The following is a 26,924-nucleotide window of genomic DNA, read 5'->3' on the forward strand; positions in this document are numbered from 1 at the left end:
AGTCAGAGGTTAAAAAGAGTTGAAAATGCAGAACTTTTGCCGTGGAGCATTCATCATCTGAATATTATCTTCTTCTGTAGGCCTTAGCTTATTTCTTTATTTGTATTTTCCTTTGCCATTGGAATTGCTCTGGGCAGCAGCTTTCTGGATCTTGTTGAATCCAATCATATGAATTTGATAAAATATCTTGATAAGATGATTCAGCAAGACAATTTTCATTTCTGTTTTGATTTTCACTCCTGACTTTAAGTCCCTTCTCACCCACCATCTCTCTTCATGCCCCTTTCTCTTCACTGAATGGGCAAGACCAGAAAAAACAAAGGCAGCACCAGGGACACTGAGTATTCCCTCATCTGCCACTCACTCCAATTTTTTAGCTGGGAAATAGGAAGTGAAGGTGGGCGGGGGCTGGGGGGGGGGAACATAGACTATAAATCTCTAAACTCTCTAAGCTAAAGTTTCCTCAAGCTTTATTCTGTGGAGCTACTGTTCTTTGAGTGGCTCTGTAAATGTTCCATGTTCAAATGCTTTTAAGAAGTTGCAGTTGTAACCTTGGAAACTCTTGCAGTTTCACAGTGCCCGTTAACCAGTGGAAGGTTCCAAGAAGTCCTGCAGTTGGGAAACATCTTTAACTTTTTAATATTTTATTTTACTTTAAGTTCCGGGATACATGTGCACAATGTACAGATTCATGACATAGGTTAACGTGTGCCATGGTGGTTTGCCGCACCTATCAACCTGTCACCTAGGTTTTAAGCCCTGCGTGCATTAGGTATTTGTTCTAATGGCCTCCCTCCCCTTGTCCCCCACCCCCTGACAGGCCTTGGTGTGTGATGTTCTCCTGCCTGTGTCCATGTGTTCTCATTGTTCAACTCCCACTTATGAATGAGAACATGCAGTGTTTGGTTTTCTGTTCCTGTGTTAGCTTCCTGAGAATGATGGTTTCCAGCTTCATCCATGCCCCTGCAAAGGACATGATCTCATTTTTTTTTATGGCTGCATAGTATTCTATGGTGTATATGTGCCACATTTTCTTTATCCAGTCTATCATTGATGGGCATTTGGGTTGGTTCCGTGTCTTTACTATTGTGAACAGTGCCGCAGTAAACATACGTGTGCATATCTCTTTATAGTAGAATAATTTATAATCCTTTGGGTGTATAGCCAGTAGTGGGATTGCTGGGTCAAATGGTATTTCTGGTTCTAGATCCTTGAGGAATCACCACACTGTCTTCCATAATGATTGAACTAATTTACACTTCCACCAACAGTGTTCCTATTTCTCCACAGCCTTGCCAGCATCTGTTGTTTCTTGACTTTTTTATAATTGCCTTTCTGACTGGTGTGAGATGGTATCTCATTGTGGTTTTGAATTTTAAACTTCAGTGATGTTAAGCTTTTTTCATGTTTGTTGGCTGTATAAATGTCTTCTTTTGAGAAGTGTCCGTTTATGTCATTTGCCCACTTTTTGATGGGGTTGTTTGATTTTTTTCTTGTAAATTTGTTTAAGCTCTTTGTAGATTCTGGATATTAGCCCTTTGTCAGATGGATAGATTGCAAACATTTTATCCCATTCTGTAGATTACCCATTCGCTCTGATAGTTTCTTTTGCTTTGTAGAAGCTCTTTAGTTTAATTAGACCTCATTTGTCTATTTCTGCATTGGTTGCAGTTGCTTTTGGTGATTTCATCATAAAATATTTGCTCATGCCTATGACCTGAATGGTATTGCCTGGGTTTTCCTCTAGGGTTTTTATGGTTTTGGGTTTTACATTTAAGTATTTAACCCATCTTAAGTTAATTTTTGTATAAGGTGTAAGGAAGGGGTCCAGTTTCAGTTTTCTGCATATGGCTAGCCAGTTTTCCCAGCACCATTTATTAAATAGGGAATCCTTTCCCCATTGCTTGTTTTTATCTGGTCTGTCAAAGATCAGATGGTTGTAGACGTGTGGTGTTATTTCTGAGGTCTCTATTCTGTTCCATTGGTCTATATGTCTGTTTTGGTACCAGTACCATGTGAAACATCTTTAACTTTTTAAGCCCACGTTTGTCAAGCTTATGCATCCAGAATAGTTATTTGTAAGTTTTAGGAAACTTCTCTTCCTAAAGGCCCTGTTTGAGAACTGTTAATACAGAGGAAACAAAGTGCCTCATCTGTGTCACATGGCTAAGTAATGATTGATCAGTAACAGCAATGAAGGTTTTGCAGTCCTGGGTTGCATGATCTTTCTTTTTCTCTAATTTAAACATACTCACAATGCTACTAAAAGTGATGGAACAGAATTTGCAGAACTCAGCCCAACATACCACTCAAAAGTTTAGGATCCTTTCCTTTTAGTCTTATCCCCACTCTGCTCCTGAGGGCTGGAAATGTGGAAATGGAAATTTATCACCAAAAGGAAGCCCTTCCTAAGGAAGGAGCTAGATGCTCTCAGAGCCCAGAGGGTGGCGCTCAACCTTCCTCTTCTCCTGGGGTTAGCTCTGTGCTGAGTCCACTCCTTCTCACTCCCTTTGCCATCCCTATCCTACCTTCTGTCCACAACAGGGAGTCCATCTCCTGTTCTCCAGGTTCCAGCTTTCCATCTAGCTTTTCCTAGGATGCAGCAGGAAGTGATGGCTAAAAAGCACCTTTCTCTGTCCTGCCACAGAGTAAAACCTCTACCACATAAACAAACCTCACTCTCGCTAATACTGACCAACTCCAACACAGTTCATGTGAGTTACTACCTCTCTCTCTCTCTTCTCTCACTGCCAAGCTTCCTCTTCCTTTTGAGCTGGTTGTCTTGCACCAGGACCCCGTGGGAAGTGGGGGAGGTACAGGGGAGACTGAGACTTTAGCATTTTGTCTCATGCAATATTTATATATGAATGATCACAGCTTCTTGATATATTTTTGCATTCTTAATTGTTTTTCTCTGTTGTGTTTTCTTTTTTCCTACCTTTCCATGCTATTCTCAAAGGGAAATACCTGGCTGTGGTTGGTCAGGGGCACATGACAGAGGAAGGAGAGTGGGGAAGCAGGTGCAGGAGCCGAGGGAGAGCTTTCCCTTGTCGCTCTGAAACTTTGCTGAAAAATCAATTCACAAAATGTAGATTAATAGGAGAAAAGGTTTACAAATTTATTTAATGTATATATTAAATATACACATTAACATACGGGAGGCTTTAGAAGGAAGATCCAAAAATAGGGGGAAATCGTCCATTTTTATGGTTAGGTTCAACAAAGTATGGATGGACATATAGAAATACAATTCAATAAAAATGGTATAATCTAATGCTAGTGGACTGAGTGGGGAAACCCAGCAAGGCCTGTCTGCCTAGCTACTCTTGGCCTGTCTGTAGCATTCTTTCCTTCTGGGTGTGGGGTAGAACCCTCTCTGGAATGGGCTACAGTTAGACAAGGTAGGTCAGATAATTTCTTTATGGCCAATTTTTACATAGAAAGGCAGAGAGAAAGTTAGAGTCATATTTTTAGGTTTTATAGCTGGCTTTTGGGAAATGGGGTTCTGGTTTAGGTTTTATAGCTGGCTTTTGGGAAATGGGGTTCTGGTGTCTCTGACCTGCACTAGGGAAGAGAGATTCTAGTTTCTATGGCTAACCTGGGGGCGAATGGGACTGAGAGAGAGGAGGGCAGGAGAAGGTCAGAGAAACACTTTTGCTTCTGAGGCCTTCATCTGGGGGTATTGTCTTCTGAGCACCAGTTGAGGGAAGGCAGGGGCAGACATGTAACCAGGCTGAAAGTACACGTGAAATTAAAAATGGGATTCTGTTCCTGAAAGCACCTGGGAAGGTGCTCAATAATGTTGAATGAATCCAACTTAGATACTTAAGTGAGACACTCTGCATCATCTTGCTAGCAATTCCAATTTGCGTATATTTTTTTAAAAATGTACAAGCTGCTAACTTTAGGAGTGCAGCAATGGTCTTTATATAGTCCCAGCTCATCCACATACTAAGCAGGATTCTTCAACTTCATCTGTGTCATCCTCTGTCTAGCGCTCATGCTCACCGGTTGTGACTTCTTTCCTGAGAGCTCTTAGCATCATTCCTGGCACAGAGTAAGCACTTGCTAAGTATTAGCTCATATTACCCAAATCTCTGTTCACGCACTTTCCTCTCTTTCTGGGATCCAACTCCAAAGTGCCCATTAAAGCCCAGCTAAATATTTGAATCTCAAAGGAAGGATGGAAATCACTGCTGCTACTTCTCTGCTTCCTCAGCACTTTCTCTCTTTGCATTTGAGTAGGTGAAGCTAAGTGGCCAAGTGGAGTGGCCTCTTTGTGAGCCCTGGAGGGAGGGCCAGGACCAAGTCTTCTGGCCCCACTCCCTCAGCAAGGGCCTAGCAGCACTGGCAGTAGTTGCTAAGCTGAGTTGCTCAAAATCCATTTGTGGAACCCGCAGAGCGCAATAGAAAGGCAAACAGCCATGTTCAATTTCAGATTCAGAGGCTCTCCTTGGGGTCCTTGGAAATTGACAGAACAAGTTGTGGCCTTTCATAATAGGATTTTGTGACCCTCAATGGAAAGGAAGTGATGTTAAAAAAAAAAAAAAAAAAAGAAAATTACTGACAGGAAATTCTAAGAAACACCAGGAAGAGGAACTTAGAAGAAGGGTTGACAACATTTTGAGAGGTAGCAGTTAAGTGCCATAGGTTACTCTTAGAATGATGGCCTTGCTGGCAACAGCCAAGACTGGGGCCTGGGACTATTTAGAGGGGTAAGGGAGTACCTTTATCCTGGTGACTGAAAAATAAAGGAGCCACACTGCCTACATTTTGTCTTCAGATTCTGAGAATACATGCACCCCCATGCAGGCATATACACACATATCCATAAGTACGTGCACACACAGGCATATGTGCACACACAGGCATATGTACACACAGGCATATGTACACACATACATGTGGACACACACACACTTCCTGTGTATACTCATACTACCTACACTAATACAGACATAAACATAGAAATTAAAGCAAACATAAATAAAAATACAAATCTGAGCACATTCAAAAGAGAGAGAGCAGAGCAGTAAGGGAATCTGAGACCACACTGAATGAGGGAGCGGTGAAGTTGTTTAGCCAGGAAGAAAGCGCATGGCAGGCCAGGTAGGTTCTTCCAAGCCCTAGAGTCCTGACTTATGGAAGAAGTACTAGGATTCTTCTAAATGAAGCAAAGAGGCAAAAAGTCAGGTTGGAACTCCAGACAGTTGGAAGTTCCAGGAAGAAGATTTCAGCTCAGAGTGACAGTCAAGCTATGGGGTTCAGAGTCTAGAGTCTAAATGTGGACTGTCTTTTATTTTTCACTTTTGTGTCTGTCACTTAAAACCTGAGCATCATAGGCAACCTATTTTATCTCTCTGAGCCTGTGTTTCCACATTTATCAAATGGTGGCAAGAAACATACCTACTACCTATTAAGTTGAAAATGACCCACAGCTCGGAAGAGCTTATCACAGTGTAGGTTTAAGCTTTAGGTCCCACTAAACCTGGATCTTCCTCTGGAGATCTGGAGTTGTGCATCAAGGCAACTGGGGACATTGCTTTTATTTGGATTTAAGAGGAGCTTTTGAGAACTGGTCTCTGAACATACTTCTGGGTGTGTCTCCAGGAAGGACCTCTTTTCTCAAAAGGGGAGGCCTGTAATTATCTCCTACTTACAAGTCAGTCTTTTTTGTAACCTTTCTCCAGCCGCCTGGAAAACGACCGGCTGGTTGGTCTGTGCAAGCAAAAGTCGACGTGTACCTGTGGCTGGGCTCCATCAAGCATGCCAGTGCCATCTTGGACAACTTGCCAGTAGGCTATGAAGCAGAAACATCCTCCAAAGGGGCTGGCGCCAATCACCCCCCATCCAACCTGCTCTACCAAGGTAGGGTCCCCAGTGGGCAAAGAGGGTCATCCGAGGTCTCAGGTGGGCTTCTGAAAAGATAATAAGGAAGGCAGCATGCATGAGTTTTTTGCACATTATTTTAGGGCCAACTTACTGGCCTTCTTTAGTGCAGTTCCTAAGTGTTCTACCTTACCTTTCAATGTCCCATCTAAAAAGAATAAAATCATTAAATGCAACTGGAATAAACACTTATGTTTCTCTGTTAATAGAGAGGAAGTAATTTGAGTTTCTTTGTAGGCAGATTATGTAGGTTGAGTTTGCGTTTTAAACAAAAAAATGTCAGAATGTCAGTAAGTTCTTGTGCTTACATGATCTGTGGAATTAAGGCAGATTTTACTTTCATATGGCATGGGGATTTTGACCTATCAACAGCAGATATTCACATTTCCTAGTAGTAACCCAGTGGAAACTGGTATCAGTAGGTTCACTCATATTTCTCCAGCTTGGTTCTTGGCTCGGCTGCTTTTAAAATTCAGCATGTTTTATGGAATCCTTTCTTCTATGTAGTTATTTTCTGTAAGTGCCATCATGTTTATGTTTTGATACATTTTTGAATTTTATTATAAATATTCATTACAATTGCATTTGACTTTCTGCTTCCAAATTACTTCCATTTATGTTATCTCTTGCTGCTGAGTTCAGATAAAGCAGCCTGCAGTTTTACCTTCGTTTCTGCTGAAGTTGAGTTTTGAGCTGAGCCAGTGTTGGAAACACTGGAGAACTGTCTATACAGTCAAGTCTCCTCTGTGGCCCAAGGCTCCTCTGATGTTGGCTGAACCTAGACTGCCAGTGGAATCAAAGTTGCTCAATAGTCAGAGAATACAAGGTTCTGGAAATACATATCTAAGAGTTCAGCTCATGGTTTCCATGCCCGATATAAATGCATAAGAGCATTGTCTTTTTGGAAAATGCATAATACCACATGCCAAGCATTGTGCCTTACACTTGATGCATCAGATCTCATTGATTTCTCAGATCAACCCTGGGAAGACTCTTCATCTTACAGATGAAGAAAGTTATGTATCAAAGATGCTTAGAAATTGCCCAAGATCACACAGCTAGTAAAGGATGGGGGAAAATAAAAGGTCTCCAAACCCTACTTTCTTTCTACTGTCTTCCACCATACCTTGAGAGAGTTTTCATCTTTGGGTAAAAAACATCCACATTAACTTGATAGGAAAAAATAGGAAGCTAACTTGGCTTCCTATTTTTATAGATTATCTCTGGAGACCCAAGGACCTGGATGTGATTGCTATCCCAGCTACTAACAATTCAGAGGAAAGACTTTTCCCAATGCTTCTGATCCTCTGCAGTGTGTTTTCGTAGAGTGACCTAATAAACTTTTCCTGCCGTGCACTGGCATTGGTGGCTTTGGCTGCCTTCCACACCTACTGGAGAATTTTGTGCTCCAGAAGATACCCATTCAGCAAATAATTAGCTTGCACCCATATATGGAAGGCATGGTGGAAAAACTAGTGGGTGACATGGAGATGAGTGAGAGGTGATTCCGGCCCTCAAGTGGGGATAACAGACACATCTCTCATAACCACAAGTAAAAAGCAAGCCATAGCATAAGAGGTGTACCAATAAAGTGTGAGGAGGGTGACTAGATTAGTCCCAGGAACATAACTAGTAAGACCCAAGGTTTCAGAAAAATGAAAACCTACACTGAGTAAATGGTGCTCCCTGGAGTTGTGTAGGGCATAGCTTGTGTGGCTGCCATTGGGTGGTCTGCTAAATTACAGAGTTAGCCATTTCAGGGGCAGCTGGTGAACATTTTCATCGGGTGAACCATTTCCAAGTTCACTCTCAGCAGAGAAATTTGCCAAACGATGTAGCATGCTAAGGAACACGTGGGCCATCTCTAGAAACACTCCTGTCGGGAAATCCCTGTGCCATCTGCTGATGGCATCATTTCCATCGTTTACTGTTGCCATTTTAAGGGGCTCCCTTGCCAGCAGGGCCCAGCCTGTCATGTGAGGGTTTATTGGTGTATGTGGCAGTGGGGACAGAGGGAGGACTTAGAATTGAGTCCAAAGGAATCACTTCTCTGGTTCCCCCTGCCTTGACAGAGTGTGGAGAACTTCCACTGCAAATACCGGACTTAACTGGAGGTGTGCAGAGCTCAAGTTTCCAAATCCTTTGCAGGATTAGAGTGGGTCTGATATGTTTGCTATGTTCTCAGGTTCCGTATTGGTCCCCATGCAACCAGACAGTGGCATAGGGTGGAGGGACAGAAACATGTGTGAGCCTCAAGATAATATAGTAAGGAGTTGTCTTTGGCACCCCCTGCCCTTCCTGTCCCTCCTCACCATGCCAATCAGGGCTCAAGGCCTATAGCACCCAGGACTGTCATATCTGTCCCACCCCCTCATTTCCATCCCCTCTACCAGTGCATAAGCTCTGGCTCTTAAACTCCTGGCCTAGAGGGGGCAGTGTTGTCTCCCTGTTGGTTTCCCTCCCGGACACCTCTTCTGTCCATGGCTAGCTTGACTCAGTTTTATCGTCCTGGAGCTTTGCTCTGCTAGCACCAGCTCCTGTGCACAGACTTTCAAGAGCTCCTTGTTGCCTCGTTCAAGCCTCATAGGTCCTCCGTGATATGACTACAGATGTCTGTGTCCCTAGACTGTAGACAAACTGGACTACATTCTTGCTCCATGTAGCCTGGTGTTTTTGCCCCTGTCTTGACTCATCCTGCTCCAGTGTCTTGGCACCTCCATCCCTGCCTCTCAAATGTTACCAACCTTTAGGGGCTCTGCTCTAAGGGCAGCACCACCTCCACTATGGTCTGCCCCTTTTTCTTCGAGTGTGCTTTGGCAAATATGAATGATTCCTTTGTGTGCACATATTCTCATTTTACATGAATAGTACTGTGTCTCCTATCTCATGCTTTTTTTTTTTCTCATTTATAAGCACTTAGATTCGTGAGTTCCATCCATTTTGCCAAGTGTACCTCTAACCCATTGCCTCTAACTGCTTTCCCAAACTCCCTGACATTTTTCCTGGGCACTACCACAGTGATGGACATGCAGGTTGCTTCTAGGTGCTCCCCACAGGTCACATTGCAGTGAGCAAGAGTAACAGCACTCCAGCATCTTCACCCCACTTTTAGAGTTCTTCCCATGGGCCAGGCACCATTCTCAGCCTTTTGGTTCCCTTCAATAACCCTATGAGGAACTATTATTTCCTCCATTTTACAAATAAGGAAATAAAGACACACTAATAAGGGTTCGTAGCCATGTACAAGTCCCCATATGGACCTGTGTGAGGTAAGTCTAGGGATCGCATTGTGGCGGGCGGGGGAATTCACAGGGTATTTGTACCCTTACTTTAACTAAGTAGAGTTATTCATATTAGTGCACAAGAGTTTCTGTATACCACTCCCCAAGTCAGCACAAAAACAGACACGCTGAACACAGTGGCTTTGGGAGAGTGCGGGAAATGGGAGTGCGTAGAGAAGTAAAAAGGGATAAGTGAATATAAAAACCAAGAGGCACCCTGCAAGGGGCAGTGATCAGAAAGTACCATGGACCAAGGACTGCGATGAACTCAACTGTTACTTGAGGTTTCCCCACTGAACCCTGAGCTGCCCCAACCTGAGGCCTTCTCTCTGCCTCCTATCCCGGCACAGGGTGTGCTCACTCCTGCCTTTTTATCCCCCTGTCCCTTGCCAGCATTCTCACAGAACACTTATCCCTGGCCCCCTGCCACTGTGATGTGGGTGCTTGTCTTATCTTCTGCCTTCTCTCAGGAGCTCCCCAAGGGCAGGGACTCTCTTAGTTACCACGGAATCCTCAGAGATCACAACTGTACACAGTAGGTGCTCAAAATGACCCTGGCTGAATGGAAAATGAGTGAATGGATGACTTGAGACATATGTTGTGTTTGTTGAAGTGAAAACTATGTGGAGCAGTCCCTTGCACACACACATGTGCCCACATGAACACATGTGCACACACTCATGCCTGTATAAACAGGAGAATTACTAGAGAGTAAAATGTGGTATTTTAGAAAGAGAAAAAGATTTTAGAATCAGAAATAAAATCTAGGCTCTGGCATGGTTAATTGTGCAAACTTTAGAAAGTCTTTTAACCTTGTTGTGTGCCATTTTTCCTCATCTATAAAATGGAGGTCGTGCTATTTCGCAGGGTTTTAGTGAAGAATAAGACACATAACCTGGTGAAGATGCCTGGGTTCAAAGTACCCCGTAAATACCACTTCTTCCCTTTCTTCAGAGCTTCCATTCTTGTCTCAGAGGAGGGTGGATGTCTTTGGTGGTCTTCTTTTGTCTGTCTGTGGATACGTAGATGGACATCACATGCAGACACACATGTGTACACACTGTTCTTGAAAAGCCCACTAACACCTGCCCCCTTCCATGATTTGTCCACAGAACAGCATGTTTTTCAGCTGAGAGCTCACATGTACCAAGCCCGGAGCCTCATCGCGGCTGACAGCAATGGACTTTCAGACCCTTTTGCCAAAGTCACGTTCCTTTCTCACTGCCAGACAACAAAGGTAACCGGGGTAACCAAGACAGCCTGCTTCTTTCCTGCAGCCTGCAACTGACCCACAGAAAAGCCCAGGAAAGAAACAATGGGGACATGTTGCAAATACCTGCATCTCTGGGTGTGTAGATGTTTCATACTGAAAAGGGAATATGTGCCCACAAGGACTTACGTGGGGAAGGTCTATTGTTTCACTGTGATCATTGTCCTAGGGCAAAGAATGCAAGTCCCTGAGGTGAAGGAAGGCTGGGAGAAAAAGAGGAGTGAGGAGGAGAAGGCTGAAGTGCCAGGCACAAGGCAATGTGCAGTGGGGAAGGAGCAAATGAGGAAACAGCACAGATCAACGTGCATGAGGTTTATGATCCAATCATGGAGGGGTCTCAGTGGGGAGAAACATTTGCCAGTTTTGTAGTCAAGATGCTCTAGACTTTGCACTCACCAGCTGGGGAGCTTTGCATGCTTTTAACATCTCGATGCTTCACAGTCCCCCTCTTCTGGAGAATACTACTGCATAATGGATGTTGTGAGTATTAAGGGAGATGGGTTGTCTTAATCCATTTAGCATGCTTATAACAGAATACCTGAAACTGGGTAGTTTCTAAAGAAAAGGAATTTATTTTTTACGGTTATGGAGGCTGGAGGTCCAAGGTTGAGGAGCTGTGTCTGGTGAGGGCCTTCTTGCTGGTGGGACCCTGCAGGTTCCGAGGCAGCGCAGGGCATCACATGGTGAGGGGGCGGAGCATGCTAATATGCTCGCTCAGGCCTCTCTTCCTCTTCTTCTGAAGCTACCAGTTCCTCTCCCATGACAACCTATTGATCCATAGATTAATCCATTTGTGAAGGCAGATCCTTCATGACCCAAACATCTCTTAAAGGCCCTACCTCTCAATACCATGACATTAGGGATTAAATTTCAACATGAGTTTTGGAAAAGACAAATATGCAAACTATAGTGTCAGTCTGTGCCTGTTTCCTCTCTTTCTCCCTTTCCTATACAACAAGTACTAAAATGAGAAAAGGATTCCTAATCAGCAAAAATCCAGTAGGATGCTTTTCTCATTAGATTCTATTCTCTAAAAATTTATTCTGTTCTCTGATTTGCGGTTTGAAGAGAGGGACGCTCAGTAAAGAATTGCCCATCTCAGGGAGTTAAGCACCATGGGTTAGACACAGAGTGCCATAAGGTTACTTTCTAGCTCATCTCCTCTCTGCCTGCATGTCTTTGGGCAAGTAACGCAACTCACTAAACCTCAGGTTTGTCATCTTAAAATGGGACTGTCATGAAGAAGCAGATAGTTAAGTTTATAAAATGATTGATAAATGCTGGCCATGACATTGGCTGATGTTGAGAGGGCTAACATTGTTCTCTAGGGCAAAGCCCATGACCTGGATGATAGAGTAGATTGCATTTTGATTTATGACTCGCACACTGACAGCGTGATGTGAACCAGTCTCACATTCATTGAACCTAATGCCTGTCAGGTGCTGGCTTTTTTGCCAGGTCACATGCTGGGCTCTGGAGGATGAGAGGAACCAGACTCTGCTCCAGTGTAATATGCAATCCAGGCATGGATGCAGGCCTCATGACACATGAGTCACTGCACTATGATAAGCCCCAGGGTACAGGGTTGTACAGAGTCCTACAAGAGCCAAGTAGAGAAAGGGTTAGTTCTACCTGGGAGAGAAGTCAGGAGAAACCTCAGCAGGAAGATGACTTCATCCTCATTCAGTGACTGAGCATAAAAATGATAACAGATGACTCTCTCTTTCCTATGTTTTGAGAGTTAGTATGGAGCGTGGTGATGATGAGTATAGATTCTGGACCTGCACTGCCTGGGTCAAAATCCACGCTCTTCCATTTATCACTTGTGTGACTTTAAACAAACCTCTCCTTGTGCTTCAATTTCTTTATCTGTGAAATAGGGATGATAACCTTGTACATTCCTTCCAGAGGATAAAACACCCAGGACAGTACCTTGCTTAAAACTAAGGCTTCTGTGTGACTGCTTGTTGTTATTGTCATTGAGGTTTCCTTCCAACAGCAAGGGAATTCTCATAGGATGGACCCCTGGAGCCCTCCACCTGCTACAACACTGTGGAGTTCCAGGGCCCTGAGTGGAGTACAGGATTTAGATGAAATCCTTGGTCTGCTGTGTAATTATCCTTGTATTTTGTATCTCCATACAGCACCTTCATTTGATTTAGATCCATATCTCAAAGGAACAGATGACTTTTGTTTATCAAATAATTATTTGAAAGGGAAAATAGGTTCTGTTGAGTTCTGGACTTTGTTTCCATAATTTTAAGCCAAATACCTCATTTTTGTTAATAATAATAGCTGTTATTTACTAAAAGCTCCCCACGTGCTGGGCGCAGTGCTAAGCATTTTATATGCATTGTTTGCTACATCTCACTGCAGCCCACAGCTGGATGTTAGTAGTGTCTTCATTCTACAGATGAGGAAGGTAAGGCTTGGAAACGATATAGCTAGAAGATGGTGGAGCCAAGATGGAAACCCAGGTCACTTTGCTTAACCAAAGTCACTTTGCTTAACCACTCCACTTCCATTTTGGTAAGAAAGGGTACCAATTTCCCTCTCCTGTTTCACTTCTGCGCTAACACAGAGGGACTTGTCTGTAGGTGACATGCCCCCTTTATGTATTTTTAATGATGAGGAAGGCTGAAGCTGGGCCCCTGCAGTCACAGCCAAGTGCCACTGTTCAGCTGGTAGCACTCACCTGACCACAGGGGGCTCAGGGGGAAAAAGCCTCTGAAGGCTGCTCCTGAAAACCAATGCTTTATACAGTGACTTAGTGGAATGAAATATTTCAAAGAGGGGAATCCAGTCATTCCCAACATCACTGGGGACATGGGACATAGAAATCCTGCGACTGAAATACAAAGGGAAAGAGAGAAAGCTCCCGCAGAGCAAGGCTTCTGGGATGAAAGAGGGAAACGGACTAAGTGGCTAAGAGGGAGCATTAGAGGAGGAGGGGAGGAAATCTTAGAGGGTAGAGAATGGAAACTGCTATTTCCAACAACCAGATTGGGGCTTAGTCCTGAGGACATGGATGGTCTCTTACCCCAGTGCACCAAGGCTGCCATGCAGCAGGCGTTCAGTAAATGTTTACTCATTTATAAAAGAATATGGGCTGGGATCAGGTAGGATGGGTAACAAGCAATTACTGAGCACCCGATGTGTGCCAAGCACTTACTATTCTTGGACAGTGGTCATAACTCCGGAGGGTAGGTGCTAACCCCATTTACATGAGGAAAACTAAGGTTTGGAGGGTTAATCTCCAATGTGCCCAAGTCCAACATCGGGTAGGTAATGAAACTACAATTTCACTCCAGAGTTATCTGATTCTAAAGCTATACTCTGTCCATGATAGCTGGCTCCCTCATCAAAATGTTAGCTAAGTGCTACCATAACTTCCAGATATTGTCATTTAATTCAGTTCTAATGCATAACTCTTTAAGAAAGCCCTTAAGAAATGAGGTGAATCATAGACACCTTGGCAGAGAAGTAGAGAATGGATTTTTGTTTGGGTGAACCTTTTAGTACCTCCTGAAGGTGGTCATGCTGTCCTTTTACTCATGGGAGCAACTCCAGGGACAGGTCAATACACACTCATTCATGCAAATAGCTATTGAGCATCTGCTATGCACAGAGTGCTGTGTTAGTGTCTAATGCTGTGCCTAGCACGTTGTAGGTCCTGAATCCTATATTTATATGACGAATGAGTGAATGAACAAATTCTGACCTCTGGAATCTTATCAAGTGGTATTTACAGCCCAGTGCCAAAGAAGATACCAAAATATTTCTATAGGAAAGATGCTGTGAAGATCATAAATTGCTTTGGTATCACACTGTCCAGTGCATGCTACAAGACAGATCACATTTCTATTTTGAAAAGCAACATAAAACACATGGTTCTTTGTGATGTCACTGACACAGGGTAACTTTGCAGTGCAGCTTCTTAACTCCTGTTATTAGTTGGTTGAAGCCATTCATTTCCTATTGGAAAAGTTAGATTTTCTTTGAAATGTTTAAAATCTTGTTGTGTCTCAGACATAAAATACTATAAAAGTGAAAAAGCAAGAAGAGAAAGAAATCATGAATATGCACAATATTTTTATGACCCACATAAAGAAGAGCAATAAAAATATTCCTTTGTGACCCCAGTGCAAATGACTTAATGCTGTGACTAGAAATGACTCGATGTAAAATGTTGAGATGACAGTTTGCTGTGAGTTTTGGAGTCCAGGCCAGGTCTCTCTCCAGACTTTCCTCCTAGGTTGAACAGTGACAGACAGAGGCACAGTTCAGAAACTTCCCCTGGACCCAGTGGCTGCTGTGATACATTCACCTATGAAATCACTCATTTGCCTGAAAGAGAAAGAAATGTGGTTTTGAACTCTTTCCAGGACTAGTCTCCTGCATTAATGGAACAGCTTCTGCCCAGGTGCAGAGTTCACTTGCCCTGCAAACAACTCCAGTCTTCGGCTGTGTGAAATTGGCAGGTTTCCAAACATCCAATCAGAGAAGAAAATGCAAGACCAAATATGCCCTCCATTCTGAGGGCACCACTTAAATGGCCTAGGCGGGGGCTGTGAGCCACTTCTACTATCAGTGTAAGAAAGATGTCATGCAAAATGGTGAGGGTGGTTTTGAAAACCTTGATCTATTTAATTCAGTCAATAACCACAAAACAGTAGAATTCCACATACGGAATATTAGGTCAAATACCCAACTTTAAGATACTTGATGACAAAATTTTATTTGCTGCTAAGTCAAGAATCACTGAATCTCTCCAATCCTCAGTGTTCTCATTCATAAAATGGAGATAATATTAGCATCTACATGGCGAGAGTGGATGAGGTTAGCAGACTGCCTGGGCTTTGCTGCCAGATGGTCCAGGTGGAATCTCAGTTCTGCCACTTGCTGGCTCTGGACAAGTGAGCCTCAGTTTCCTGATCTGGAAAATGTGTGTAAATAACTGAACTTACCTCCCAGAATTACTGTGAGGGTTGAATGAGACAGTGCATGTGAAATTCAGTGCCCAGCACACTATAAATGCTCAAAAAAGTAGCTAGTGTTTTCACTGGCACTACTGTGAGAACTGAGCTGAAAATATGGACTCAAAGAGGGTGTTAAACATTGTCGAGGCTCTGCTCATGAAACTTAAGAATATAAGCTCCTCTGCAGTTGGGAGTCTTTGTGTTCCCCAGCACTGCTTAGTGCATAGTAGCTGCTCAGTTTACACAGTCACTTGAATATTGAATGAATGAGCAATCACAATGATGTTGTGTTCTCTTTCCCCTGTATAAGTGTTTGATGAATGAACCTTAGAGCCCCTACAACTCAACTGAATGAACTTTTGCTTTTCTTTGGTCCCTCCTTCCAGATAATCTCCCAGACCCTCTCTCCTACCTGGAACCAGATGCTGCTGTTCAATGATTTGGTGCTGCACGGAGACGTGAATGAGCTGGCAGACTCCCCGCCCTTAGTGGTGGTGGAGCTGTATGACAGCGACGCCGTGGTGAGTGTCCCTCTGGGCCAGCGTTGACCACACCTCATAAAATGCCACATTGAACTAACTCACTTTATTTTAAAGTAAATAAAGTCCTGACGCTGTGAGTGGTGAGAACACTAGATTACCTCAAGGCAAACCTGACCTCTGAAAACAGTTCACAGAACCAAAAAGATTGGTGATGGTCATTTGCTTTACTAAAAGAGTTTTTCACTGATTTCCATTTAAATGGCAATTAAAATTGGGTCTGGTTTGCAGAACGTCAGTCTTCCTCAGGACTGTGATACTTCACACTTCTTCAGGAAAGTGATACTTGTATAAAGCAACCTGCAACCGTACCCAGCCTCCAGCTAATTCCAGGTCCTATTGCTGTTTAATAAAAATGTTCATACCTTTTGGAAACGGGAGGTTTTTACTGATCTCACCTGGCTGAAAAGAAGTGGATGGGTATTTTCTTAGCCTTTCTAACTGTGTTTCTTCCTCTCTCGCTTGTTGCTTCTACGCCCTACACAACACATCCATCTCTGTCCCTTTTCTTTTATGATGTGGACCAAACCTCTTGTTCTCCAAAGACGTTTGTGTGCTGAACCCTTGGATAGAGTCAAAAGCTTACTGGAGGATTTTTTTTTTTAACTTACACAAATATTCTTTTCTTAAATTAGGAAGTCTAAAATGAAAGGAAAGGATTTGTTTCTTTATTTAATGTCTCCATCTCCTCATGAGGTTGCAGGAGCACAAATATATGAAGTAAAACAGTTCCAGGAAGCCTTCCTAAAGCTGCCCCACCTCCTTGCAGTACTCCTGACAGCCCCTGTCTTTGGGCCAAGGTCAGCAGGGAATCAAGAAGTGAGCATCACAGAAGGGGAGCAGAGACCTTAGAGACCATGACACTCCCATCTTGCTTCCTACAGGAGGAAACAAAGAAAGCTCAAATACCTTATTTAAAGTCACAGCTGGTTGGAGGCTGAACCAGGTCCCCTGTGCCCACTTTTGCCTGTACAGGTGGTGGAGGCTAGTGTAGCAGTCTCTCCCCTATACAACCACATTCTAGTCCTTCAAGCCACTCCCTCCCTCTGGGCCCCGTTCCCCTATCTATAAGTTGGAGATAGATGTGTATATTTATGGAAGAGGATTTCTACTATTTAGCATGTAGTATAGATGCTCTGTAGGGAAGACCACAAAATAACTACCTTTTCAGTTTTGTTCCTAACAACATGCTTTCAATTGTTAGTGCTTATTTTCTATGCAGAAAACAATAATAGCAGTAGAGTGTCTTTGAACGCTCTACTAGGAAAAATCAGATGACAGCAAACATTCCAAAGGATCTGCAGGGCAGGGCACCATTGTGGTTGGGAGCACAAACTTTGGAGCCAGGCAGCCTTCAGTTTGAGTTCTCACATCTGCTACTTTCTAGCTCTATGCCTTTGGGTCAGCTGCTCAACCTCTGAGAGCCTCATGCCTAAAAAAGAGTTAAAAAGAATACCTTTCCATAGGATCATGAGGACTAAAGGAATGTTGTATAGGCTTTGCATAGTGACTGGCATACAAGTGCCGATACATAGTAATGATGAAGATGATCGATATGTTTAAGTGATGGGGGAGTCCTGCCGTATTTTTCTTGGTAGTAAAAGGGGATATTAAAATATTTCTGTATGTATGTATGTAGGCTATAGTCCTGTTACACTAACCTGCTGGGCTGGCTGTGTTTCCCTTGGCTGCCCCATTGCTTTCCATTTCCCTTCCAGATCTCTATTCCACAATTTCCTGGCCCAACCCTAAGCCAAGCCCTTTACAGAGAAATTCAGCGACATTATTGACTCTAAAGGGAAAAGAAAATGTGGGAGAGAAAGGGATATGAAAATATGCTCTTTGCCCCCAGAGAAATGCATATAGACACGCAAAAACTTTTGTTCACCCTTGTGCGCTGCAGCTAAACAGGGCCCAAACTACGGTGATGCTCAGATTAATGGAATCAGAATCTGCTCGAACTATGCTTCCAGTCTAGAACCTTACCTCATTTCCCAGTGGCTTGTGTCCTCATAAGAGTCTGCTGGTTCTGGAATAAATGAGTTTATATTTGGAAAATTGGTTGCTTGGGATATGTTTACTCCTTTGTTTCCAGGGCTAGTTTGAACTAACCAATCCCAGCTGGGTTAATGAACAAATCGTTAGGCAGATCACTCATTTCCTAGCCAGCTGCCCTAACTCCACCCATCCCCAAAACAGATCTGTCTCCACGAGTCGACACCAGCGGGCAGCTTTGTTTTCAAGTGTGGTTGAACAAAAAGCCTTGTTTCCACCTCAACCCAGTTTCCTTCTACCGCTGGGGTTGCACATGTTACTTCAGGAGTCCAGAGACAATGAAGCAGTGTGACTGCTAAAACCCAGCCTCGGCCAAAAAGAGCAAGGGCACTGGTGTTGGATGGCAGAGGTCATTTATCCAACAGCTTTCACTCAACCAACATGCATTGAGTATCTGCCCCATGCCAGAGGACACAGCAGTGGATAGTGCAGGCAACTCTGCCCACAGGGAGCTTATATTCTAGCAGTTCTTGAGAGAAATAGCACAGCAGAATGACTGTGCCAGCCCCATGCTGCCTCAGGGGGGATGTGCACACAGGCTTGCAAAAGAGGCAGGAAGCAGAGCCATCACATTGCGTAGTTCTTATAGAAACATACGGCCTACATACATACATACAAAAATAGTTTAATATCCTTTTCTACTACCAAGTAAAATAGGGCAGGACTCCCCCATCACTTAAGCATATCGATCATCTTCATCATTACTAGGTGTGGGCACTTGTATGCCAGTCACTATGCAAAGCCTATACAACATTCCTTTAGTCCTCATGATCCTACGGAAAGGTATTGTTTTTAACTCTTTTTTAGGCATGAGGCTCTCAGAGGTTGAGTAACTGGCCCAAGGGCATAAAGCTAGAAAGTGGCAGATGTGAGAACTCAAACTGGCTCCAAAGCTTGTGCTCCCAACCACAGTGATGCCCTGTCCTGGAGATCCTTTGGAATGTTGGCTGCTACCTGATTTTTCCTTTTCCCCTTCCAGTCTTCCCTGGATAATTATTTTAACTATTTCCTACTGAGCTCAATATATGAGGAGAGAGATAGCCCCTAAGATAGCTTTGGGCCAGAAAGCCCCTGGGATAACTGCCCCCCATCACCCTTTTTTTTTTTTTTTTTTTTTTGAGACGTCTCTCTCTGTCGCCAGACTGAAGGGCAGTGATGCAATCTCGGCTTACTGCAACCTCCACATCCTGGGTTTAAGCGATTCTCTTGCCTCAGCCTCCTGAGTAGCTGAGACTACAGGTGTGTGCTACCACGCCCAGTTAATTTTTGTATTTTTAGTAGAGATGGGGTTTCACCATGTTGGCCAGGATGGTCTTGATCTCTTGACCTTGTGATACGCCCGTCTCGGCCTCCTAAAGTGCTGCGATTACAGGCGTGAGCTACTGCGCCCAGCAAAGATGACCCTTTTAGGAGCGTGAGTGGAACCCACTGCCTCCCAGGCCTATAGAAATGGGCAAGAGGAGCTTGGCAGGAGAAGAGAGTGAGACATGGATGCTGACGGTTTTGTGGAGGTTATTTGTAAAACTATTGATGTGAATCAGAACCAGGTAATTAATGGTCAGGAAATAAAAACTCATTTCTTTTCTTCTTTAGGGGAAGCCAGAATATTTGGGTGCCACAGTGGCTGCTCCCGTTGTGAAGCTGGCTGACCAGGACTATGAGCCCCCCAGGTTATGCTATCACCCCATCTTTTGTGGGAATCTCTCCGGAGGGGATCTCCTTGCTGTATTTGAACTGCTGCAGGTGAGTGAACCAGATGTGGCACCAAATATCTATCAGGTCTACCTGGACAGAGAAGTGGCCTCACCACAAGTGCCACTTGAGTGAAGCTGTGCCTGATCCCTCGCTGCAATCCCATATCTGAATGTGTGTCCTGGGGACCTGAGAGGTGCACTTAAGAACTCAGGAGACTTGGACTATTCCTAGATCCCCTGAGCTTGTAAGTCAGAAGCTCAGGATGAAAGATTCTTGTGAGTTTGGCCAACGTTGCTTGAGCAGCCTTCTGTGCCAGTTCCTGAGCTCCATGCAGGCCATAAAAGGATACAAAACAGAGAGGAAGCAAACATATGTGGGCACTTACCACGTGTCCGGTGTGGTGATTGTTGTCTCATATACCTTTCATCACACTAGAGCTCCCTCAGTCCTGCTGAGGTAGGTGTTGTGATTCCCATTTTATAGACAGTAAATTTAGAATTTAGGTGATTGACTGACTTATCACACAGCTGGATTGGTGGTTGAACTGAGAGTTGACCTTAGACCTTTAAGGACTTTTGCTCCTTACACTGTACGGTTTTGCAAAGACAACTCTTAGTCCTTCCCACTAAGACCTAGGGGGATTTATGAACGTGTGTCTGGGAAGACTTTTTCAGAAAGCAGAGGCAGATATTGGGAAGAGAAGCTGAGTCCCTGAAGTCCAGCAGTCCAGGAGAGGAATACACAGGATGTGGAGAGAACCTGGAAAAGAAGTGAGCAGGCTGAGGGGCCTGGATCAGAGATTTCTCCCCTTGACTTCCCACTCACTGAGGCACCAGGAGGTGCCTGGTGGTACTTTACCTTTTAGTCAGATCAACACCTCTGTCTTAGGCTGCTATTATATAATAGAATTCTATAGCCTGGGTAGGTTAAACAATAAATGTTTATTTCTCACAGTTCTGGAGGCTTGGACTGGGAAGTCCAAGATCAAGGTGTCAGCAGACCTGGCATGACTAGTATCTTCATCTGACCGAGAGAGAGAAGTTATCTCTCTTGTGTCTCTTATCAGGGCATTAATCCCACTCATGAGCGTCCTGCCCTCATGACCTCATTACTTCCCAAAGGCCCCACTTCCAAATGCATCACACTGGGATTGGTATTTTATCATATGAAATTTGGAGAGTCACATTCAGTCCATAACAATGTCTATATAGGTAAGCCTGGTTTCCAGATATCCCAATTTAAAAACAAAAACAAAAAACATCAAATAAAGTCAAAACTCAGTTGAGAAACCAGAAGGCAAGGGTTCCTAACACAAAGAGAATGAGTTAAGAATGAAGGTGCTAGAGCTAGATTCCACAGCAGAAATCTCAGTTTCACCACTTATTAGTGTGTGGCCTTGCGTGAGCTACTTAATCTGGGTTTCACCTGCAAAATGGGGATTATAGTCAGTCTATCTAAAGGTCCTGGCATGGAATAAACACTCCACAAACAGCTATTTAAGATGATAATGATGCCTTAGAATATAAAAGCAAGATGTCTAATTCTACCATGTATTTCAGGTAAAGGAACTGAGCTGGCTAGAAAGGTAATTACTTGCTCAATATGGCAGGTGAGAGTCTAGAATCCAGAGAGTCCCACCAGAGCTGGGGATTCTGGGGAGCCTAATGAGGAAGGGAGCAGCTTTGGGGTTAGACACACTTGTATTCAAACCCAGACCCTGCCCAGGTCTATAGCCTTGGGGGTTGCACACGGCTGCAGTGGTGAGTTCTTAAGCTCATCTTATCAAAGACTTTGAGTGTGGTCTAGTTTTTGCTCCATGTAAGGGAGAACTTTTTGAGGATGGAATGGCTGCCTCGGAGAAAGAGTGAGCTCTCTGTTAGGGGAGCTGAGGCTGGGTGAGAGTTCTTGGGGGAATCGATTAGCACGAATTCAAGCATTGGCTCCAGTTCCATAATGACTGCAGCCTAGGAGGATAGGACTAGAAAAATCTTTGTCTTACAAATCTTAAAACCAAATGGGATTCTAATAGAACCAGATCTAGTCAAATAGATGTGTGTTGCACAGTAAAATGGACTATCAGAACTGAACGTAATCTTCAAAACTGTTGGTCCAGTCTTAAGTGAGAATCCTGGTGACTTTAAACTGTCATGAGTGATTTTAGGTTAAAATCAGCATTAAATAGTGTTGGATTGATATGCAGGGAGCTTTGCCATGTTTTATCCTTCTAAGTACTTCTAGAAGAAAGCCACTTTTGATGTTCATCTGTCTCGAATATCTCTCAACTTGAAACCTCCCTTTTTAATAAGAGATAGCATAGGTTCCAGGCACAAAGAGATCAGTGACACCTATGGGAACATTTTCCAAACTCTGCCTCTTGGAACACCAGTCCCTCCAAATACAGTAAAGATAAAGTTTAAGAAATGCTTCCCATTGGCCAGGCGCCGTCGCTCACACCTGTAATCCCAGCACTTTGGGAGGCCGAGGAGGGCAGATCACCTGAAGTCGAGAGTTGGAGACAGCCTGACCAACATGGAGAAACCCCATCTCTACTAAAAATACAAAAAGTAGCCAGGCGTGGTGGTGCATGTCTGTAGTCCCAGCTACTCTGGAGGCTGAGGCACCAGAATTGCTTGAACCCAGGAGGCAGAGGTTGCTGTAAGCCAAGATCATGCCACTGCACTCCAGCCTGGGTAACAGAGTGAGACTTTGTCTCAAAAAAAAAAAAAAAAAAAAAAAAAAAAAAAAAAAGGCTTCACATTGCATATTCCAATATTATTTTGTTTCATTGGTTTTCTTTTTAAAGTGACTTTCCATTTCTGTCAAGTAGTACTTGTTTTCGCTTGCAAGAAGAAGTTTCCCTTTTAAAACTAAAAGTGTCTAATAAAAAAATGGTTGTGGGATGTACAAGTGGTAAAGGTGGTCGTGGAATGGCTGATTTGGGAAAATGAGATCTAGTCCAGCACTCCCATTCTGCATGTGAGAAAGCTGAGGCTCAATGCTAACTGAATTGGAGTTAGTCAACTCTCTTTTCACTACACAATGCTGTCCTAATAAGTGCTCTGGGTCTGAGACCCTGCATCTGCCAATGAAGGCTGGACTAGTGGATTCCCAAATGCTGTCTGTGGGCTCAGCTGTCTGGGTTCTGTAGCCCCACCTCTCATCCTCCCTCCCTCAGCCCTGAGCTGGGTGCACTGGTGAGAGACCCTGCTGCTTCCTAACAGCCGACTTAATAAAGTAAGCACTGTCAGAGGTAAGTAGCCTGAGATACAATTCATTAGGATTTCATTAGGACTTCTTCTCATTTGATTGCTTGTTCAAAAACTATTTTAATCACCAGCATGACTGTCTTAGCATGTGGATCTCACACACCTTGAGAAGACAGGGGCTGGAAAAGGCCTTCATTTGTTACCAGCTGTTCTCAGTTTTCACTTGTGGATGTCTCGCATCAGTTTCTCTATCTCCATTACTGAAACTGCCCTTGCTCAGAAGGATTTAGAGGCGGGGAGGATCACTTGAGCCCAGGAATTCAAGACTAGCCTCAGCAACATAGTGGGACCCCCATCTCTACAAAACATAAAAATTCAGCTGGGTGCGATGGCACATGTTTGTAGTCCCAGCTACTCGGGAGGTGGAGGCGGGAGGATTACTTAAGCCTGGGAGGTCGAGGCTGCAGTGAGATCATGATCACGATCACACCACTGCATTCCAGCCTGGGCAGGAGAGCAAGAGATCCCGTCTCAAAAACACATGAAGGATGTAATAGCTTTGTTCTCCTATGCACCAGACTGAATTCATTATTTTTATTTCCTTCCTCTATCCAAGTGAGCCGCCCCCTGTCCTCCCAATCCTGACTCATAGCCCCATTGTTCTCCCAGACACTCCAGCTTGAAAATTCAGTAAGCCTTAATTCTTCACATCACGTCTTTATCCATAGCCAGGGCCACCCCGTAGATTGTTCCTTGAATGGTTCCCATCCCCTGTTCCCATGGGTTCTTTTAGTTCTCATCTGAATGTTACACTGGCCTCCTTGCTCGGCTACTGGCCTCCTTTACTTTTCCTGTTCACTCCATCCTCCACCTTCCTTCCCGAACACTAGCTGGTGTTACCACCCTTCTCTCCAGAAATCTTCAGCAGCTCTTACTTCATACCACCAGGAACATTTCTCAAAATCTGGTTTTTTTTTGGAACATCACTCCCTCCCTCCAAATACAGTGAAAAGAAAGCTTGAGAAATGCTTTATATCACGTCTCTCTTGGGGATCTGAAATGCCAGTTACCATGGCAAAGAAACTGAGAAGTCCTGCGGCAAAGAACTTTTTTTAACTTCTTTTTCAAAACTTGGTATTTCCCAAATGTATTTGACCACAGAACATTTTTTCATGGTAAGTGTTAATATTCCCTGAAGAGGAAATCTGCCCCATAGGAGACTGTCACATTTCTGTAGCCTGGCTGTTAAGCTGTCCTGAAATTTGTCCTCAGACTACTTTTCTAGCCTCACATTTTAGCTGCATGGTTAACTGGGCAACCATGCAGCTAACTGGGCATAGAGCCTTTAGATGCGGAGGGAAGAGCGAATTCCAGACCCTGAAGCCTCACTATGCCCAGCATGCTCAAGGAGGTCAATGTGGCTGGAGTGGACAAATGATAGGAAGCGGGAAGGAGATGAGGCCAGTGGGAAAAGATCACATGGGGCCTGGTAAGCACTTTGGCTTTTATTCTGGGAGAGATGGGAAGCCAAGAGAGGACTCTCGGCACAGTGACTTAGGTTGCAACGCGAAGATACTGGATCCAGTGTATTCTGAAGTGGCAAGGAGAGAAGCAGAAAGGCCCATTGGGGGACTCTTGAAGTTACTCAGATTGGAGATAAAGGCGCCTTGAATCAATGTAGCCATGGAAAGGAAGAGAGGTGGGCTCTGTATATATTTTAAAGGTAGAGTCTTTTGGATCAGCTGATGAGATTTGACATGTGAGGTTTACTCCACATTACACAGAAAAGCCTACAATATTTTACACATCATAGACTCATAGTAAAATATTTTATCTGTGCCTGGTGGTTCACGCCTGTAATCCCAGCATTTTAGGAAGCTGAGGCAGGAGGATTGTTTGAGCCCAGGAGTTTAAGACCAGCCTGGGCAATATGGCGAGACCCCATCTGTACAGAAAATAAAAAATTAGCTGGGCATGGTGGTGGAGGCTGCAGGAACTATGATCATGCTACTGCACTCCAGCCTGGGTGACAAAGCAAGACCCTCTCTCGAAAAAAACCAAAAATGCATGTATTTACTCCTTCGATGAACAAACATTCATGGAATTCTGTGTATGAGCCGGATTTCAACTGTCGGGCCATTCCCCAGGCCCCTCACAGCAGTGTCCCCTTTTGCAATCTTAGAACTGTCTGTTGTTATTCACACTTTGGCCTTCTTTTCCATACTCCATACTTAGAACACTTGTTTCCTCTACTTTTATAATGTTTCTCTTGTTTTCAGAGCCCTCTCCTATTACAGTTTTCCTCTCCTCTGCTGCTTGAATATTCTCCTTCTGGAAAGTCCACCTCCCTTTCTTAGAATGTTTTGCTTCCTGTGTTGGTTTCCTATTGCTGCTCTAACAAATGACCACCGACGTGGTGGCTTAAGACAACCCAATTTATTATCTTACAGTTCTTCAGGTCAGATGTTGGAAAGGGTCCCTTATCGGGGCATCAGCAGGTCCGTGTTCCTTCTGGAGGCTCTAGGGGGAAATCTGTTTCCTTGTCTATTCTGGTTTCTGGGAATGGCCTGCATTCCTTGGCTGGTGGCCCTTCCTTTACCTTCAAGCCAGCCAGATAGCTTCTTCAAGTCTCTCTCTCTCATTGTCTATTTCTCCCCAGAACCTCCTGTCTACTTCCATTACCACATCTCTTCCTACTCTGGCTCTCCTGCTGCTGTCTCGTAAGGACCCTCAAGGATACATAGGGCCCACCCAGATAATCCAGGATAAACTACTCATCCCAAGATCCTTAATTTAATCACACGTGCCACATTCCTTTTTGCCATTTAAGGTAACGTATTTATAGGTTCTGAGGATTAAGATATGAACATCTTTGGGGAGTCATTATTCTGCCCAACACACTTCCCAATTCCTAGAAATATCTCAGCCTTCCTAGAGGGGTAGTGCACTACAGCCCCCCAGAAGGGGCCACTGCTATTTGGTCAATGTGGCTGGCACCCCCTACAGTTGTGCCGTGTGCAGCCTCCGTGGATTTATGTGTTAACTCTGCTGCTTAGAATCCATTCTTCCTTTTCATTCAACTTTCTAGGACTCTTTCTCTTACCATCATGTGAATGTTCTCGAATTTTTTCATTTGTTTTTAATCTTCTTTGTCTATGTGGTATAGATTTAACCTAAGTTCTATTGGCTTAAAAAATGAGATATTCTTCTCTGATGCTTGGCACTCATTAAGTCTTCTCATTAGAGGTCTGAGTTAAATGATTTAAATAGCTTCAGAGAGCATCTCTGTGTGAGCTTTCTCCCTGTTTTAAAGGTAAAGTGTTATTAACTGATTATTGACCTGCTAATAAAGACTTTGCAGAAGGCATCCACCCTAAAATAGGCTTAGTGAAGGGTCAAGGAGGGAAAGCTTGATGATCCTTACATAATATTAAGAACTTCCAGGCCAGGTGCAGTGGCTCACACCTGTAATCTCAGCGCTTTGGGAGGCAGAGACGGGTGGATCACCTGAGGTCAGGAGTTTAAGACCAGCCTGGCTAACATGGTGATACCCCGTCTCTACTAAAAATACAAAATTAGCTGGGCATGTTGGCATGCTATTGTAATCCCAGCTACTCAGGAGGCTGAGGCAGGAGAATTGCTTGAACCCGGGAGGCAGAAGTTGCAGTGAGCCGGGATCGCACCACTGCACTCCAGCCTGGGTGACAGAGTAAGACTATTGAAAACCAAACAAACAAACTTCCAGTAGAGACCCTGCTCAAGCCCTCCAGACAATCTCCTCAACTCACCAACTTTATCCCGGAGCTCACACTTACCTCTTCTGGTGGTTCTGGCTTTGCCATAATCTCACTGTTTGATGTTAGGCTCGTTAAATTTCCTCTTAGGTTTTTTTTGTTTTGTTTTGTTTTGTTTTGTTTTGTTTGCCTGGGTTGGAAACAATTTTCTTTCAGCAAGCTGAAGATATTATTCCATTGTTTGGGCTGTGCTTTCTCTTTTGAGAGGTTGGTTAT

At 43.9% G+C, this 26,924-nt stretch overlaps 1 protein-coding gene and 1 long non-coding RNA gene across 2 annotated transcripts in view; one reads left to right on the top strand and one right to left on the bottom strand.

Moving 5' to 3' along the window:
• FER1L6 (fer-1-like family member 6) overlaps window positions 1–26,924 on the top strand; it is a 195,362-nt gene that overhangs the window by 102,176 nt on the left and 66,262 nt on the right. Inside the window, exons 20-23 of the mRNA XM_012001151.1 lie at window positions 5,691–5,868; window positions 10,283–10,407; window positions 15,806–15,940; window positions 19,607–19,756. Coding sequence (XP_011856541.1) covers window positions 5,691–5,868; window positions 10,283–10,407; window positions 15,806–15,940; window positions 19,607–19,756 — 588 coding nt within the window. The remainder of the gene's footprint in view (window positions 1–5,690; window positions 5,869–10,282; window positions 10,408–15,805; window positions 15,941–19,606; window positions 19,757–26,924) is intronic.
• The window catches only part of LOC105554610, a 16,222-nt gene continuing 5,404 nt past the window's right edge, over window positions 16,107–26,924 (bottom strand). The window contains exons 3-4 of the long non-coding RNA XR_001008353.1: window positions 17,620–17,750; window positions 16,107–16,836 (exon numbers count right to left, since the gene is read on the bottom strand). This is a non-coding gene — a long non-coding RNA (uncharacterized LOC105554610). The remainder of the gene's footprint in view (window positions 16,837–17,619; window positions 17,751–26,924) is intronic.

Source organism: Mandrillus leucophaeus, unplaced genomic scaffold (genome assembly GCF_000951045.1).
Source record: "Mandrillus leucophaeus isolate KB7577 unplaced genomic scaffold, Mleu.le_1.0 Scaffold650, whole genome shotgun sequence".
NCBI lineage: Eukaryota > Metazoa > Chordata > Mammalia > Primates > Cercopithecidae > Mandrillus > Mandrillus leucophaeus.